Genomic DNA, 15,392 nt, shown 5'->3' on the forward strand with positions numbered 1-15,392 from the left:
GTACACTGACAATGACAATTAAAGTTGAATCTGAATCTGAATCTGAAAGTAAACAAAAAATGCCATTGGGTACAAAAAAGATTCACCAGACTAATTACTGTGATAGTGAGTTTAGTCAATGAGGAGAGATTGAGTAGACTGGGACTGCGTACTCTTGATTTTGGAAGAATTGGAGTTTTACAATTCTTACAAAAGACCGGATATAGGGAGGAAGTTTACCCTGACTGGGGGTTTAGAACCAGTGGTCACATTTGTGGAATAGATTGTTTGGGACAGGTGAAGAGAGATTTTCCACAGTAAAAGGGTGAAGAAACTGGAGGGCTGTGGAGGCCAAGTAATTGAGTTCATTCAAAACAGATTGATAGATTTCTTGATATTCATGGAATTTTTGGTATGAGGTTAGTGCAGAAAATAGGTGGACCAGTCATAATCTTGAGGAATGGCAGAGTAAATTTGAAAGGCTCTGTGACCTAATCCTGTTATTAATCCTGTTCTTTTGATATATAGGAAGGAACTACAGATGCTGGTTTAAACCGAAGATAGACACAAAAAACTGGAGTAACTCAGCGGGCCAGGCAGTATCTCTGGAGAAAAGAATAGGTGACGTTTCCAATCAAGACCCAGAAAGTCCCCTGACTCTCACTGAAGAACGGTATCAACTCACCTATCCCTTTTCTCCAAAGATGCTGCCTGACCTGCTGAGTTACTCCAGCTTTTTGTGTCTATTTCCTGTTCTTTTGATTTGGTTCCTATTTCAGCAATGAGAATGAGAATCAAATGCAATATGAAAAAGGTGATTTGAATCCTGCACACAACTTCATTTTGCTTCCTCATACTGTTGTCCTTTGCAGCACTTCTAAGGATCAGTAATTTTAAAAGACATCAATAACTAACTTTGAAGAAGGGTCTCGAACCGAATCGTCACCCATTCCTTCTCTCCAGAGATCCTGCCTGTCCCGCTGAGTTACTCTAGCTTTTTGTGTCTATCTTCGGTTTAAACCAGAATCTGCAGTTCCTTCCTCCACAACAATTAACCTTGTATCCCTTCCTCTCCCTCCATAGATACCCACAACCAAACTGCAAAATATTAATTTCTTCTAAATGGTCCCAATTTTCTTTTAACGGATTAAATAAATGTTTAATCTTTAAGGACACATCTTACAGGGAAAATGCCAAGATATTTAAACTTGCAAAATAAGAATGGGATCTGATATTTTTTTCAGTTGGGACGTGTCAGCGAGTGTGGGCAAGTTGGGCCGAAGGGCCTGTATTACTCTATGACTATGACTGAAAATGTTGTATCAACCATGTGTGCGAGATATGCCGTCAAAGTATTCAAAGGTTTTTATTAGTCACATTCACCGAGGTGTAATGAAGTGAAATGCTTTTTGCCATTTTGCAGCACACAAAAAAAGAGAATACAGACATAACACCAATGAGAGTCTTAAACACAAAGAACATCCCACCACAATGGCTCCCACCATGAGGGAAGGCACAAAGTCCAGTCCCCACCCCAGTTCACCCATAGTCGGGCCTATTGAGGCCTCCACAGTTGCCTCTACGGAGGCCCGATGTTCCTGGCCGTTCTCGCTGGGTGGTGGTGCTCCGGCGTAGGGAGAGTCCTCACAGCAGCATGGGAACCCTGGAGCGGCCGCCTCCGTACTGGAGGCCGCGGCTTCCGAAGCCGACAAGGCCGCGCCGGATGGAGCTCCACAACTGGCGATCTCGTCGCGAGATCCCAGGCTCCCAGTGTAAAGTTCGGCGCCGCCGCCCGCAGCTGGCCGCTCCACAGTCCCGCAGCTCCGCGATGTTGTTCCCGGCGGTCTCAGCTCACCGGAGCTCCAGCGCGGCGACCCAGACAAGGCATCGCCCGCTCCACGATAGCGCTCCAGTGCTGTGCCGAAGCCGAGGTTCTGGGCGGTCTGTGACAGGAAACGCCGCTCCAGACCCGCTGGTAGGCCGCGAGGACGGGTCGAAGCTGCAGCCCAGAGAAAAGCTGCCTCTCCGACCAGGTAGGGACCCTGAAAGGCAGTTTCCCCCTTTCCCCTTTCCCCTTCCTTCTGCTCGTACTAATACTGTACTTTACGTAATGTCCAAGCCTTAGTCTCTCTAATGTTACATGACTCGTTCAAAGTTATTTTCCGTTGAAGATAGACACAAAAAGCTGGAGTAACTCAGCGGAACAGGCAGCATCTCTGGAGAAAATGAATAAGTTAAGTTTCGGGTTGAAATTCTTCTTTCGTCCAGAAACATCACCCATTCCTTCTCTCCAGAGATGCTGCCTGTCCTGCTGAGTTACTCCAGCTTTCTGTGTCTATCTTCGGTTTAAACCAACATCTGCACTTCCTTCCTACACATATTATTTTCTATGTTGCTGATCTTGTGGAGTAACAAGCTAAGTTTGTAGGGATTGAGAACATGTGTATATTTGCTGTCGATGAATTACTAAGTTTTTTCCTTTACCTCTGAGAGTTTTATTTTGATGTATCATTGTATAAATGTTGCTCTTTGAAATGAAGCTTCACTAAACAAAAAAATCAATAATCAATCCTAATTTTTTTTTATCGTCCATCTTAACACATAACACATTGCAAGGCAGTTTTATGTTCATTTATTTTTCTGAATTATCTTGACGCTAACAAAAGTGGGGAAGGGGAACAGAGTGAAATTAACAGTTAAAAAACTTAATTAAAAAAATTAAAAACATAAGTCGTATGAAATAACAATAGAGACAATAGATTTGAAATGACATGCTGCTAAGTTTTATTGATTCTGTTGAGCTAATTTTTCCTAACTCCGATAGCGTTATTGCCTTTGGTTAACTTTGAGTCTAAAGCTGCATTACCATGATGTTGGTAGACAAAAATGCTGGAGAAACTCAGCATCTATGGAGCGAAGGAAATAGGCAACGTTTCGGACCAAAACCCCCTTTAAGTTGTGTCTGTATTAGTCCAATAGATTTTGCAGTAATTACAATTTGTACATGCCTAATTCCTTATTTAAATTGAATGTTTTCTGAAAATACTCTAACCTGTCAATATTATTATTCTAATTATCTCATCAGCTGTCGAATCAACGCTCCAATTTACATATGTGGAAAAATATCCAGATGATCCTCCAAAGTTTGAAATTGCGGCACATGAGAATCTTCAGACGTCTGATATTGCAGATATAATGTCACTGTTAAATGACCAGGTAAGTGAATTAAATACACAAAATAAAAGTTTCTGTTTCAACATTGTTAAGTGGACTTATTGAAGGAAATTGGACAACATGAGTTACATTCCTATAGAAAGCCATCTTATTTTACCTTAAGTATTCTTCTTGTTCAAAGTAGGAGACTTAAAAAACACAATTCAGGAAATGCTTTATCTCAAACAAAGCTGAAAGTATTCAACTCTATTATATCTCTTGCATAAAGCATCGTAAATATTATATTGTGGTCACATGAAATGATGTCTTAGGGAACTGAACTGACTGGAATAAAATAATGATTCTGGTACATGATATTCATTTCATAATTATAAATATTAGTTTCTATCTCCTATTTGCATCGTGTATGCTATTCAAAGGCTAACCAGCAGATGGCAACTATCATTTAAATCAGTGGTTCTTAACCATTTTGGCCCCACGACCCCTTCAGACATTCTTGGTCAGTACCGTGACTCCCGAAACAAAAATTGAAGAAAAAAACAGGATTTATTAAAACATGTCTGCCAATGCTCAGTCAATGGGATGGCTGAAATTGCTTTGCAGCTATCAGGCAATCAAAACGAGGACGAATGCTCGACAGGCAGCACCTCATGTCAGCGTCGATCACAAACCTATTGCGTACCTTTGTTTTCATAGTTACCATGCCTGAGAATGTAGCCTAACAGCGTTAAGTTGAGGGGGACTGGACCAATAGGGTCAGGTCCCTCTTCGAAAGAACAGGACCGTCCTTCACTTTCAGCCAAAACGTGGTGAGCTTTTGTTCCATGAAATCACTCTTGAGCTGCGCATCTTCACGAAGGAGCTCTTCCCTGGCTTTTTTAAAGGAGGAGGACTGGCTGAACCTTGTTGCCTTCCACCACAGTGAAGAATGCTGTGGTGGATGTTTGTGTTAGATTTTGTTGTGTATTGTGTGTTCTTTTTAAGTGCATCACCTTTGGGTGCATGTGACAAATAAAATTGACTTTGACTTTGAATATTGAGCCTGGCCAAATCCACAAGACGTTCCTGAGACATTGTAGACCTTAAATAATTCTTAATCAGCTTGAGTTTGCTAAATGAACTCTCTGCATAAGCTACTGTTGCTGGAATTGTTAATAGTATTCTTAAGCTAACACAAGCATTTGGAAACAGGTCACCAAGTCTATACTCGGTTAACGTTCAACAGATCTAATGGTTTTAACTGCATCTACAAAATTCACCCTCCCACTAACACACACACTCAGACACACACTCACCCACTCACCCACTCACATACACACTCTCACACACCCACCCACACACACCCCCACCCACACTCCACCACACACCCCCACTCACACCCTCCCACTCACACCCTCCCACTCACTCACACCCTCCCACACACACAGTCACACCCAAACCCAGGCTCGGACCACAGAAGCTGCCGCAGCTGCCATCTCTCGCCTCCTCCTCGGGCGAGACCACCCCAGCCACAGTTGCCGACCTTCACTGTCTTCAGAAAGCCACCGATGCTACTGCCCATATCTCTACTCCAGCTCCCCACGAGCCTCCATCAGCGACTCCGCCGACCCTCGCCTCTCCATCGGCCACCAGCGGTCTAGAGCCGTCATCTCACCAGAGTTCCAAGCTCAGCACCAGGCCCACAACCTCCACCATGCAGACAACACGTGGTCTGACTCTGTTGGGTCCTTGTGCCCTCTCCTCCCCTCCTACAGAGAAGACCCAATCAGTAGTGATGACTGCTGGGTCCAAGTGCCCCCTCCTACAGGGAAGACCCATGCAGGAAATTCCCGCCCCCTCCTTCGGCTCCCGGGCCCTATTTTGGACTCCGGGCCCGGGTACGCTGTATTCTCCCGAACTAAGTATTTGAGTTCAAACCTGGTGAAATTCATTTGTTTAAACAGACTACAATGTCATCAGTTAAATTTTTAATCCCATCCTGAGATTTGCAGCTACCTGCTATGAGAGATCTCTGATCAACCTTGTATGATGAGAATTGTCATATCTTATTTCTTCATCTTGTGCTTTTGTTGTTGTACAACATGTCTTTCAGGCACAAGAAAATATTGGGATGGTGATGATATTTACTTTAGTGACAGCTGTTCAAGAAAAATTAAATGAAATTGTGGATCAAATGAAATCTCGCAAAGAAATGGTGAAGTTATTACAAGAAAAAGAAGCTGAAGAAGAAATTGAAAAGGTTTGCAGACCAGGGGGGGGGGGGAGGTGGTGGGGGGGGGGGGGGGGGGGGGGGGGGGGGGGCGGGGGTCAGGTCCCTGGGGAGGGAAGCTGGGGGAGGGGGAGCTATTTCTGGAGTGCTAGTACAGGGGGCACCAAATTTGTGGGCTGGTGGGACTGGTTTCCAGAGGACTAGTATGGACATTGTGGGCCGAATGGATTCTTGGGCTGGCGGCTCAGGCACTCACGCCTGTTGTACTGGCAGCTCACTCACTCACGGCTGGTGGGCTGGCAGTTGACTCACGGCTATTCCTTGAAATTCCATTTTAAGCAGGGTGCAAGGCCACCAAATTTAAGTGCAATTTCTTACCACTTCAAGCAGGGTGCAAGGCCACCAAATTCGTGCAGTATCATACCATTTCAAGCAGGGTGCAAGGCCTCTAAAGACAGCGAGTCGTGACCTCTCCCTCATCCATCTTGCAGAGACTGAGCCATGCCCACACTTCTGGGTTTCATAGTCCCTCCCCTCCCACCAGAATGGGCGTGGCCTTCATGGCGTGATTGACAGAAGAGAGAATCTTAACATTTTTTAAACACTAATGACTTTTATTTTTCATCGATGGGAAAAATACTGGAAGAGTGGGGACCTGAGGGGATGAGCGGAAGAGGGGGGGTACTCAGGTGGAGAGCTTTCTGGGGGGGTAGAGGGATGGGTGAGCGGTGAGGAGAGGGAAACATAAAATTCACAGTAGTACATGGCCCTTCGAGCCTGGCACCACCATTCAATATGAACGGCTCAGTTGAATGTCTTAGATTCCTTAGAGGGTGTTAAATAGCCAATTGTTGGCAGAGAATTCCAGAGATTCACCACTCTCTGTGTGAAAAATGTTTTTCTCATCTCGGTCCTAAAAGATTTCCCCCTTATCCTTAAACTGTGACCCCTTGTTCCCAACATTCTTCCTGCATCTAGCCTGTCCAACCCCACTGAATAAATTCTAGCGAGTACAAGCCGAGTCTATCTAGTCTTTCTTCTCCCTGACATCCCAGGAATTAGTTGACCTTCTCTGTACTCCTTCTACGTCTTTTTTTTGTTTCATGGAACGTTCACCAGGTCTGCAAAGGCATATGTAAATGGTATGCGAATACTCAGGAAACAGATGGGGAAAAAAATCAAAAGGAATGCAAAAGGACACAATAAAGATATACAATACATATGGCCATAGATACAATGCGAGCAAAATCATATATAAAACGCAAACAGGAAGTGGTCAAGATTAGACTTTTAATTATATAGAAGGCAAGGCAACTTTAATTAGGCAAGGCAACTTTAATTAGGCAACGCAGGTTTTGCATTTCCAAACCAAACTGGCAACATTGTTTACAGTACTATTTGACATTTGCCAAGGAAAACCTAAAGAGAATAAAACACTCTTGACATCGCTAATGTTTTAAAACTATTCCAACTATATGGTCGGTGGTCGGCGTGGACATTAAGGGCTCTGGCCTGTTAAAACCTGTCACATCTTTAGTGTTATTCACACTAAAACCAGAGGAAATCTAAAGACATGGCCTCTACCTTCCCCTCAATTTCTTCTATAGATGCCGGACTGCTCCATGGAGTTCCCCCGCACACTTCCGGGCATTTATATAGTCTTCGGGTGTGGCCTTCAAGAACCAGATGCTCAACATTTGTTAAAACTAATAACTCTTTATTTTCCCAAGATCCCTTTTTTGCTTAAGTCCAAGTCAAGAGAGTTTTATTGTCATGTGTTCCAAATAGGGCAATGACATTCTTGCTTGCTGCAGCGCAACATAAATGCAAACATAATACAGAACAGGAGATAAATGTTCAGTGTGTCTATATACCATATATATATATATATACACAATAAATAAACGGATAAAGTGCAATAGGTTGTTATTTTTCAGAGTTTGGAGTTTGTTGGTGGTGGGTCCACTCCTGTTTAAATTCCATTTGGAATATTATTGGTGGACCAGGAAACCAAGAAGCAAGTTACTCCAGGGAGTTACTCCAGCTCCAGGGAGTGATTCTGTGTTGGTTTCCAGTTGTCGCGGTGAGGCGGTGACCGGACAGCAATGGTGGCCATATCTCCCACAATGCAAAGGGAGGGAGAAAGTGTCCGATGCCAACTAGTTGCCGTAGCAGTGCGCATGTGCAGGGCAGCACATGCGCACAACCGCGGCCGATGATGTGCTGGACGTGGTTGTGCGCATGTGTAGGGGGAGGATGTGCAGGCCGTGGCAGTGCGCATGTGTAAGGCAGCCGGCCGTGCCGGCGGATGAGGACTGAGCTGAGACCCGGACACGCATACGGATGGTGGGCGGAAACGGAGAGTGACAGAGAGAGAGAGAGAGATAGAGGGGGGGGGGGGGGGGGGGCGCTCAGAATTAAACGATAGGTGTCCCAGTTGTTTGCCAAGCCGGGCAAAATGGCATTGCATTCATGTTGCCTAGCGGCACTTTAGGTCGCCAATGGCACCCGGGCAATCGCTAATTTCGAGCCCTGGTATAGACTGGACAGCGTGCAGCTAAACAGCTTTTCGCTGTACCTCCGTACACGTGACACTAAACTGGACTTTGACATTACAGGCACCTGTGTTTTACACTTGTGTGATATATGTACTTTACAATAATATGATTTTCCCTTTCATACCAAAGCTTGATTTCCACACTGGTATTTTTGGAATAGCACACTCAAATTTACTGCTGGCAGCGTAATCAAGTACAGGTTTAATTTACTCATTTTTGTATTTCCCTCTGGTGTCTGTTGTATGTGATGTGTATGTTCTTCCTAAGTTCTAGTAGACTATGTTATATCATAACATCTCCTACTATTTTGGGCCAAATTATAATCATTTGAAGTAGAACATTTAATGTGTTCTCAATTCATCATATAATTGATTTAAATCATGGCAATTTATCTGTTTGCTGACATGCTTTACTATGACTGAGCCCACACTTGAAGTATTCTGTTCAGTTTTGGTCACCCTGTTATAGGAAAGGTGCCAGGAAACTGGAAAAAAAATGCAGAGAGGATTTATGAGAATTTCCCCAGGACTCGAGGGCCTGAGCTATAGGTAGAGGTTATGAACAGGCAATAATTTTATTCCTTGGAACGCAGAAGGCTGAGGGGTGACATTGAGGTTTATAAGATCACTAGACCAAGTGGGACCCATTGGGTTCCGTCCCCTCAACGCCCGGTTGCGGGGGTTGCCTGCGGCATCACACACACACACTAACCACCCCCCACACACACACACTAACCACCCACCTTGATATTATATTAAAATTATTCATTCGCTCCTTTTACCCCATCCCCGACCCATCCACTCACGCATAGCCCCCAACTTGCAGGCGCTTCTGGAGAGGGACGGGGGTACAGAGAGAGGGCAGAGAGAGAGGGTACAGAGACCATTGGGCAGAGACAGAGGGGCAGAGACGGAGTGAGAGGGATGGGGGGGGGGGGGGACAGGAGGAGGGGGTAGAGGAAGAGGAGGAGGAGGGGGGGGGGGGGAGGAGAGATGGGGGGGGGGGGGGGAGGAGAAGGATGGGTAGGTGGATGGTGGAGAGGGGAGAGAGGCCGGGGGAGGGGGAGAGGATGGAATGGTAGTGGAGGGGAGAGGGGGATAGGAGGAGTGTGGGCAGTGGAGATGGGGGGGGGGAGGAGGAGGGGGGGGGGGGGGGGGGAGCGGGCGGCAGGCATCAACCAAAGGAGGAGGGACGGGTGGGGGGTGACGTCACTCACAGTGCGAGCAAGACGGCGCAGACCCATTGTGACGTAATCAGCGAAAGACAGCCGTTTTTATTTCAAAGTTTTGCCAGATTAGTGAACATTTTCATTAATAACTCGAGAAATAAAGCATTAATTTTTCAGATAAGGTGATTTTGAACTCCAGGGGTAAAATCTCTACCTGAATATGTAAAAATGTTACAGTTTGCTCGTCGTTTTTTCGCGAAGATGTGATTATACCCAAACACACATACACAAATAAATAAATACACACACAAGATAAGACTTTTAATAGTTACTAGACTAAGTGGGAACCATTGGGCCCCTGTCGCACTGTTGGCCTGGTCCCCCAACGCAACCCAGTTCCCCAAAGCAATATTCCACCACTCACCCATAGTCCCCACGGGAGGCCTGGTCCCCCAACTCAACCCGTTCCCCAACGCAATATTCCACCACTCACCCATAGCCGACAACTGTGCAGGGGCAGCTCATTTCACCTTATTCACTCTCCCTCATTTTTAAAGTTAAAACAAATGTAATTGGACTTGCTAGCTAGCAGTACTCAGTGTACTGTGACTTAAAAAAACGCATTTGCACTTACTAGTGCTAGCAGGACCCAGTGTACTTGGTTAGCAACAATATTGCGAGCAGGGCTATAATCCCATTGTGACGTCACAGCTGCAAGCATAGGGAATAAGCAGTTATTTTTTCCCAAGTTTTTTGAGATTTTTCATTATTTTCATTAATAACGAGAAATAAAGCATGACATTTTGTGATAAGGTGATTTTTGACCATTGGAAACATCTATCGGAATATGTAAAAAAAAATTTGAGAAGATGTGATTACACACAAACACGCTCACACACACACAGACGCATCCAAGATCAGAGTTTTATAGTTATAAGGATATGCATATCGGTCAGGCACGTGCTGTGAGTAATTACTCATGGTAGGCAGTCAGTCGGCTTTAAATAAAATTCTTAAACCGCGCATGCGCAGATTGTTCTCATCTCCGTAAAAATAAAACATAAAAATAAATAAAGTAACAATTCACTTTGCCCAAGGCTTCCAAATCTCCTTCATTCTAAATTACTGAATGGGTGGGGGTTGGGGGTGGTGGAGGTTGGAGGGTGACGGCGGGTGGATAAATGGTGGGAAAAACGGGAGCACACCGGGACCAGTTGAATCAGTTGTGATCTTATTGAATGACGAATGAATTAATTAATAAGTTTATACTAATTATAATTGGGGGAAGAGCTCCTTTCACATCATGTGGAGAGCCTGGCCAGGGGTAAAGTTGCGGAGAGGGCAGGAGCATTGAGAAGGAGGGGGTCGGGGATCATGCCAGTAACCCACTCACTCAAGACTGCCGCGGCGCTCCGGGCGCGGAGCCACCGCATTGTGGCCGGGGAGGGAAGCAGCTCGGATGGCTGCGAGCGGCCGCAGGGGCCGGACAGCAGAACTGGCCACCACATCAGCGCCTTCTGCCGCCCGCCTCCGTCAGCGCTCTCCGTCTGAACATCTCTCACCTGCACTCACTGGCTTCGCTCGTGTCAGCCGTTTCCTGCAAATCCTTAAATTCCCACAGCGAGTAACCTCAATTGGCCCCTTGATCGCGCTGTCAGAATTTAAGGATTTGCGGGAAGCGGCTGACATGAGCGATTATACCTACCTAAGGATCAGATAGAATAGTAGTGTTTTAGAAACAGATAGGGAGTAAAGCGATATGGACTTGGAGCAGATAGATGGGACTAATTTTGATTGTCATCATGGTCAGCACAGGTCAGCGGGCTATTCCTGTGCTTATACTTCTCTATGTTCCAAAACATTTGGACAATCTACTTAAAACTGCATTAAGAAAGTTCAGATTTTGACAATGTGGTTCAAAATATCAATTAAATCTAACCTAATCTTGACAGTCACTCATCTGCTTCATCTTATACAAGGCAATACCTATGTGGAACAACGACCCTCATAATATGACTGGGTTACTGAAATAAAGGCTTACAATCTATAGCTAAATACATGAGTGTATTTTGCAGGCACATGATCCATACCAAACTGGAAAAGTAACTCTTGAAATATTTTTTAAAGTTATCTGTATCCATAGGATAACAGTGAAGCCTTGATTTGACCTTGGATTCAAAAACTGCATAATAAATTGTAATTCTAACTTGTCAGTAGTAAAGATCGTTTTTTTGATATTTTAAATTGAGTTTTTGGTCTTCTGCGTTTACATGTAAGAGTCAAATGTTTTCTGCAAACTCTTTCTAGGCTGTTTTCCATGGTACGCCTCTAACAATTGAAAATTTCTTGTCATGGAAAGCAAGATTTGATGCAGAGTTAATTGAAATAAGAAAAAATCAAAAGGAAGAGGAGCAGGCTGGAAAAGTTAAACTGACAGGTTTGTGAACTGAAAATGTGAAATTACTTTGATTTTGTTTGGAATATTTTTCAGTGCTAAAGTTTCCTTCTTCAAAGGTTTCAAAGGTCTATTATTGTCACGTGTACCAATTAAGGTACAGTGATATTCGTATTACCATACAGGTACACTAAAAAAAAGCACTAATTTTTCTCCTATGGTCGGGGCAGTCGAACCATCCGTCTGGGCGATCGAAGCTCCCGCAGCCGGCGGTCGAAGCTCCTGCAGTTTGGAGCTCCCGAATTGGTCTCTAACCAGACACCGCGAGCTCCACGATGTTAAAGACCGCAGCCTTCCGCGGTTGGAGCTCCTGAAAACGGTCTCCAGCAAAGGCCAGCTCCTCGACGTTAGGCCACAGTGCGTACAGAGATATGATACGGGAAAAAATCACATCTCCGTCGAGATAAGAGATTTTTTTTAAGTTTCCCCCACCCCCCTCGTAAAACAAGCCAAGGAACATTAAAACATACATTTAACACAGACTGTTGGCGAGGCAGCTATTGCGTTGATTAAGACTTTTACTTTCATGTATACTTTCACTGTTTACTTTTGACCGTTGTCATCTGCAAACTGGGTTGCTCCAATTACCATTTGAACCTCTATCACCCTCCCAAGTATAAATTATAGATTAAATTAGTTGCCTTGTGTTATACTTATCGTAGCCAAAGTTTTCTTTAATTACAAAACGAAAAAAATCAGTGGCGGGACAATGGCACGTGGTAGAATTGCTGCATTGCAGCGTCAACGGCCCAGGTTCAACCCTGACTATGGGTGCTGTCTGTATGGCGTTTGTACATTCGCCCTGTCACCGTGTGGATTTTCTCCAGGTGCTCCAGTTTCCTCCCACTCTCTAACACCATACAAGTTTGTAGGTCAATTGGCTTCTGTAAATTGTACATTTTCCCCAGTGTGTAGGGTTGTGCTAGTATACGGGGTGATTGTAGGTCGGCGTGGACTCAGTGGGCTGTTTCCATGCTGCATCTCTAAAGTAAAATAAAGAATAAAGTCTAATTTATCCCCACCATTTTGGAATCTATCCTTTCAGCTAACCATGCTTCGTGTCTTGAAAGATCTTGTCAAACATTTTCTTTTAGATAAATTTTGCTTCAAGACATTACTTGCATTTTGCTTTTACGGCAAAATCTTTGTAATTCTTCCTGATTTTTGTCTCGATATCTTTTTCCTAATGTCCACGACTCTAATCCTGAGACTAGATGGATATTTATATTTCATGCATTTGGCAGACATTTTTTAGTCCAAATGAGCTGTAAAAATCTGACGAAATTTAATCCTGCACTTTTGAAGTTGTATTTATTTTTCAGGAAAGCAGCTGTTTGAAACTGACCACAACCTTGATACATCTGACATTCAGTTCTTGGAAGAAGGTAAAGTACAATGTATTTACATTTCTGTATGGTTTTTACTGAGTCTGCTACTGTGTCTAATATTTATTATTAATTTGAGAATCCTGGGCATACTGTGTGTCTAATTGTAGATATGAATATGACAGAGGAAGGACTACAAACTTTCAGTTTTCTGTTTCTCTAGTGTAATGTTTGCCTTTTAATCAATTTGTTATAAGTGCAAATATGTATTTTGACTTTTTATGATTTATGGTGATGTTTTACTTTAAAAATACACTTTTTAAACTATATCCCAAATTAATGTTAGCATCATATAGCACAGAAGCAGGTCATTCAGTCCTGTATCTACATTGTCCATCAACACAATTTCACTCGTATCCTTACCATTTCTCCTGGTTCTCCAATCCCCCTGCAGTTCCAGTAGCTGATTAACCTACTACCCCAGCAGGTGTTTAGCATGTTGAATTGATTGAAAGATATAGGCTATTTGGCCCACAGAATCCATGCTGACCATCGATCACCCATTCATACTGGTTCTAGGTTATGCAACTTTCTCTTCCATTCCCTACACACGAGGGGCATTTTACAAAGGACAATCAACCTACAAATATGGATCTGGGATGTGGGTGGAAACCGGACCACCCAAAGGAAACCCACACAGTCAAAAGGCAAAGATGCAATCTCCACACAGACAGCACCTAAAGTCAGGATATAACTTTGGTGCGCTGTGAGGCAGCTGCTCTACCAGCTGCACCACTGAAGGAAACCAGAGCATTTGTGGAAACCCATATAATCGCAGAAAGAACACGTAAACTTCACTCGAGGTTTAGGTTTATTATTGTCACACGTACCGAGGTGTAGTGAAAGGCTTTGTTTAGCATGCTATCAAATCAAATCAGATATACAATTGATAAATACAATCAAGTCAAGTTCAATGACAACAGATAGAGCAAAGGGGAAGGTACAGAGTTAAGAATGTAGTTCTCTACGTTATCGTTCATCAGTTCTGTAGATTTCCGTAGTTATTCCTTGGAGCACAGGAGGATGAAGGGTGATTTTATGGAGGTACAAAATCATGAGAAGAATAGATCAGGTAGACGCACAGAGTCTCTTGCCCAGAATAGGGGAATTGAGAACCAGAGGACATAGCTTTAAGGTCTGGGGGGAACGATTTAATGCAAACCCAAGGGGTAACTTTTTCACACAATGAATTGTGGGTGAATGGAACGAGCTGCCGAAGGGAGTAGTTGAGGCAGGTACTATTGCAACGTTAAAGAAACATTTGGCAGGTATATGGATAGGATAGATTTAGAGGGATATGGGCCAAACGCAGGCAGGTAGAACTATTGTTGATGAGACATGTTGGGTTGGTGTTGGCGTGTTACGCCGAAGGGCCTGTTTCCACACTGCATGACTCCATGCCCAAATCCTTATGGAAGGATCGTTCAGAAGCCTGATAACTGAGGGGAAATAAACTGTTCATGTGTCTGGCGGTGCATGCTTTCAAGCTTCTGTACGTTCTGCCATACAGGAGCAGAGCGAAGGAAGAATGATCGGGGTGGGGCAAGTCTTTGATTATGTTGGCTGCATTTCTGAGATATTGTTAAGTGTAGATGGAGTCCATGCAGGGAAGTGTTGTTTGTTTGATGGGCATCAATAACTCTCTTTAATTTCCTGCAGTCTTGGTCAGAGCTGTTCTCAAACCAAGCTGTGATGCAACCCAACAGTATGCTTTCTATGATGCATCGTCAGAAGTTTATAAGAGTTATTGGAGACACACCAAATTTCCTCATTCAACTTGGTGTACTTCTTTGCAGTCATATTAATGTGGTTGTTTTATGACAGATTGTTGGTAATATTAAATTCTAGGAACTTGAAGCTCTCAACCATTTCCACATTGGCATTATTGAATCTGATTGGGGCATGTATTCCATCATGCTTTCTGAAACCTTTTAACTAGCTCCCTCATCTCGCTGACATTGAGGGAGAGGATATTTTTCTGACACAATATAACCAAGTTATCAGCATCCTGCATTCTGTCCCATCATTGTTCGTGATCTGGCCCACCACAGCTCCGAATTTGACCGCACTGTCATGAGTATAGGATGTATAGTAGGGGACTAAAATCACATCCTTGAATGGCACTGGTGTTGTGAATTATTGTGGTGGAGGTATTCCACCACACTGATTGTGGTCTGTGGATCTGAAAGTTGAGCCAGTGGCAGAGAGGTGCTGATTCCTAGGTCTAGGAGTTTGGAGGTGGATTTCGAAAGGACTAAGGTGTTGAAGGTGGAACTGTATTCTTAGGAGTCTATTGTAGGAGGATCAAGCAGTCATGCATCTGGAGCTGTGAAGCAGCAATATTGCCACCCCAGAAGAAATCACAAGTGTGATTGTGGAATTCCCTGCCACAGAGTGCAGTGGAGGCCAAATCACTGGATGGATTTAAGAGAGAGATAGAAAGAGCTCTAGGGCTAGTGGAATC

General features: G+C 44.0%; 1 protein-coding gene across 1 annotated transcript in view; it reads left to right on the forward strand.

The window, feature by feature from the left end:
* The window catches only part of rwdd1 (RWD domain containing 1), a 32,520-nt gene that overhangs the window by 16,596 nt on the left and 532 nt on the right, over window positions 1-15,392 (forward strand). Inside the window, exons 3-6 of the mRNA XM_055635791.1 lie at window positions 3,065-3,195; window positions 5,246-5,392; window positions 11,396-11,525; window positions 12,866-12,928. Coding sequence (XP_055491766.1) covers window positions 3,065-3,195; window positions 5,246-5,392; window positions 11,396-11,525; window positions 12,866-12,928 — 471 coding nt within the window. The remainder of the gene's footprint in view (window positions 1-3,064; window positions 3,196-5,245; window positions 5,393-11,395; window positions 11,526-12,865; window positions 12,929-15,392) is intronic.

Source organism: Leucoraja erinacea, chromosome 5, assembly GCF_028641065.1.
Source record: "Leucoraja erinacea ecotype New England chromosome 5, Leri_hhj_1, whole genome shotgun sequence".
NCBI classification, from domain to species: Eukaryota; Metazoa; Chordata; class Chondrichthyes; order Rajiformes; family Rajidae; genus Leucoraja; species Leucoraja erinaceus.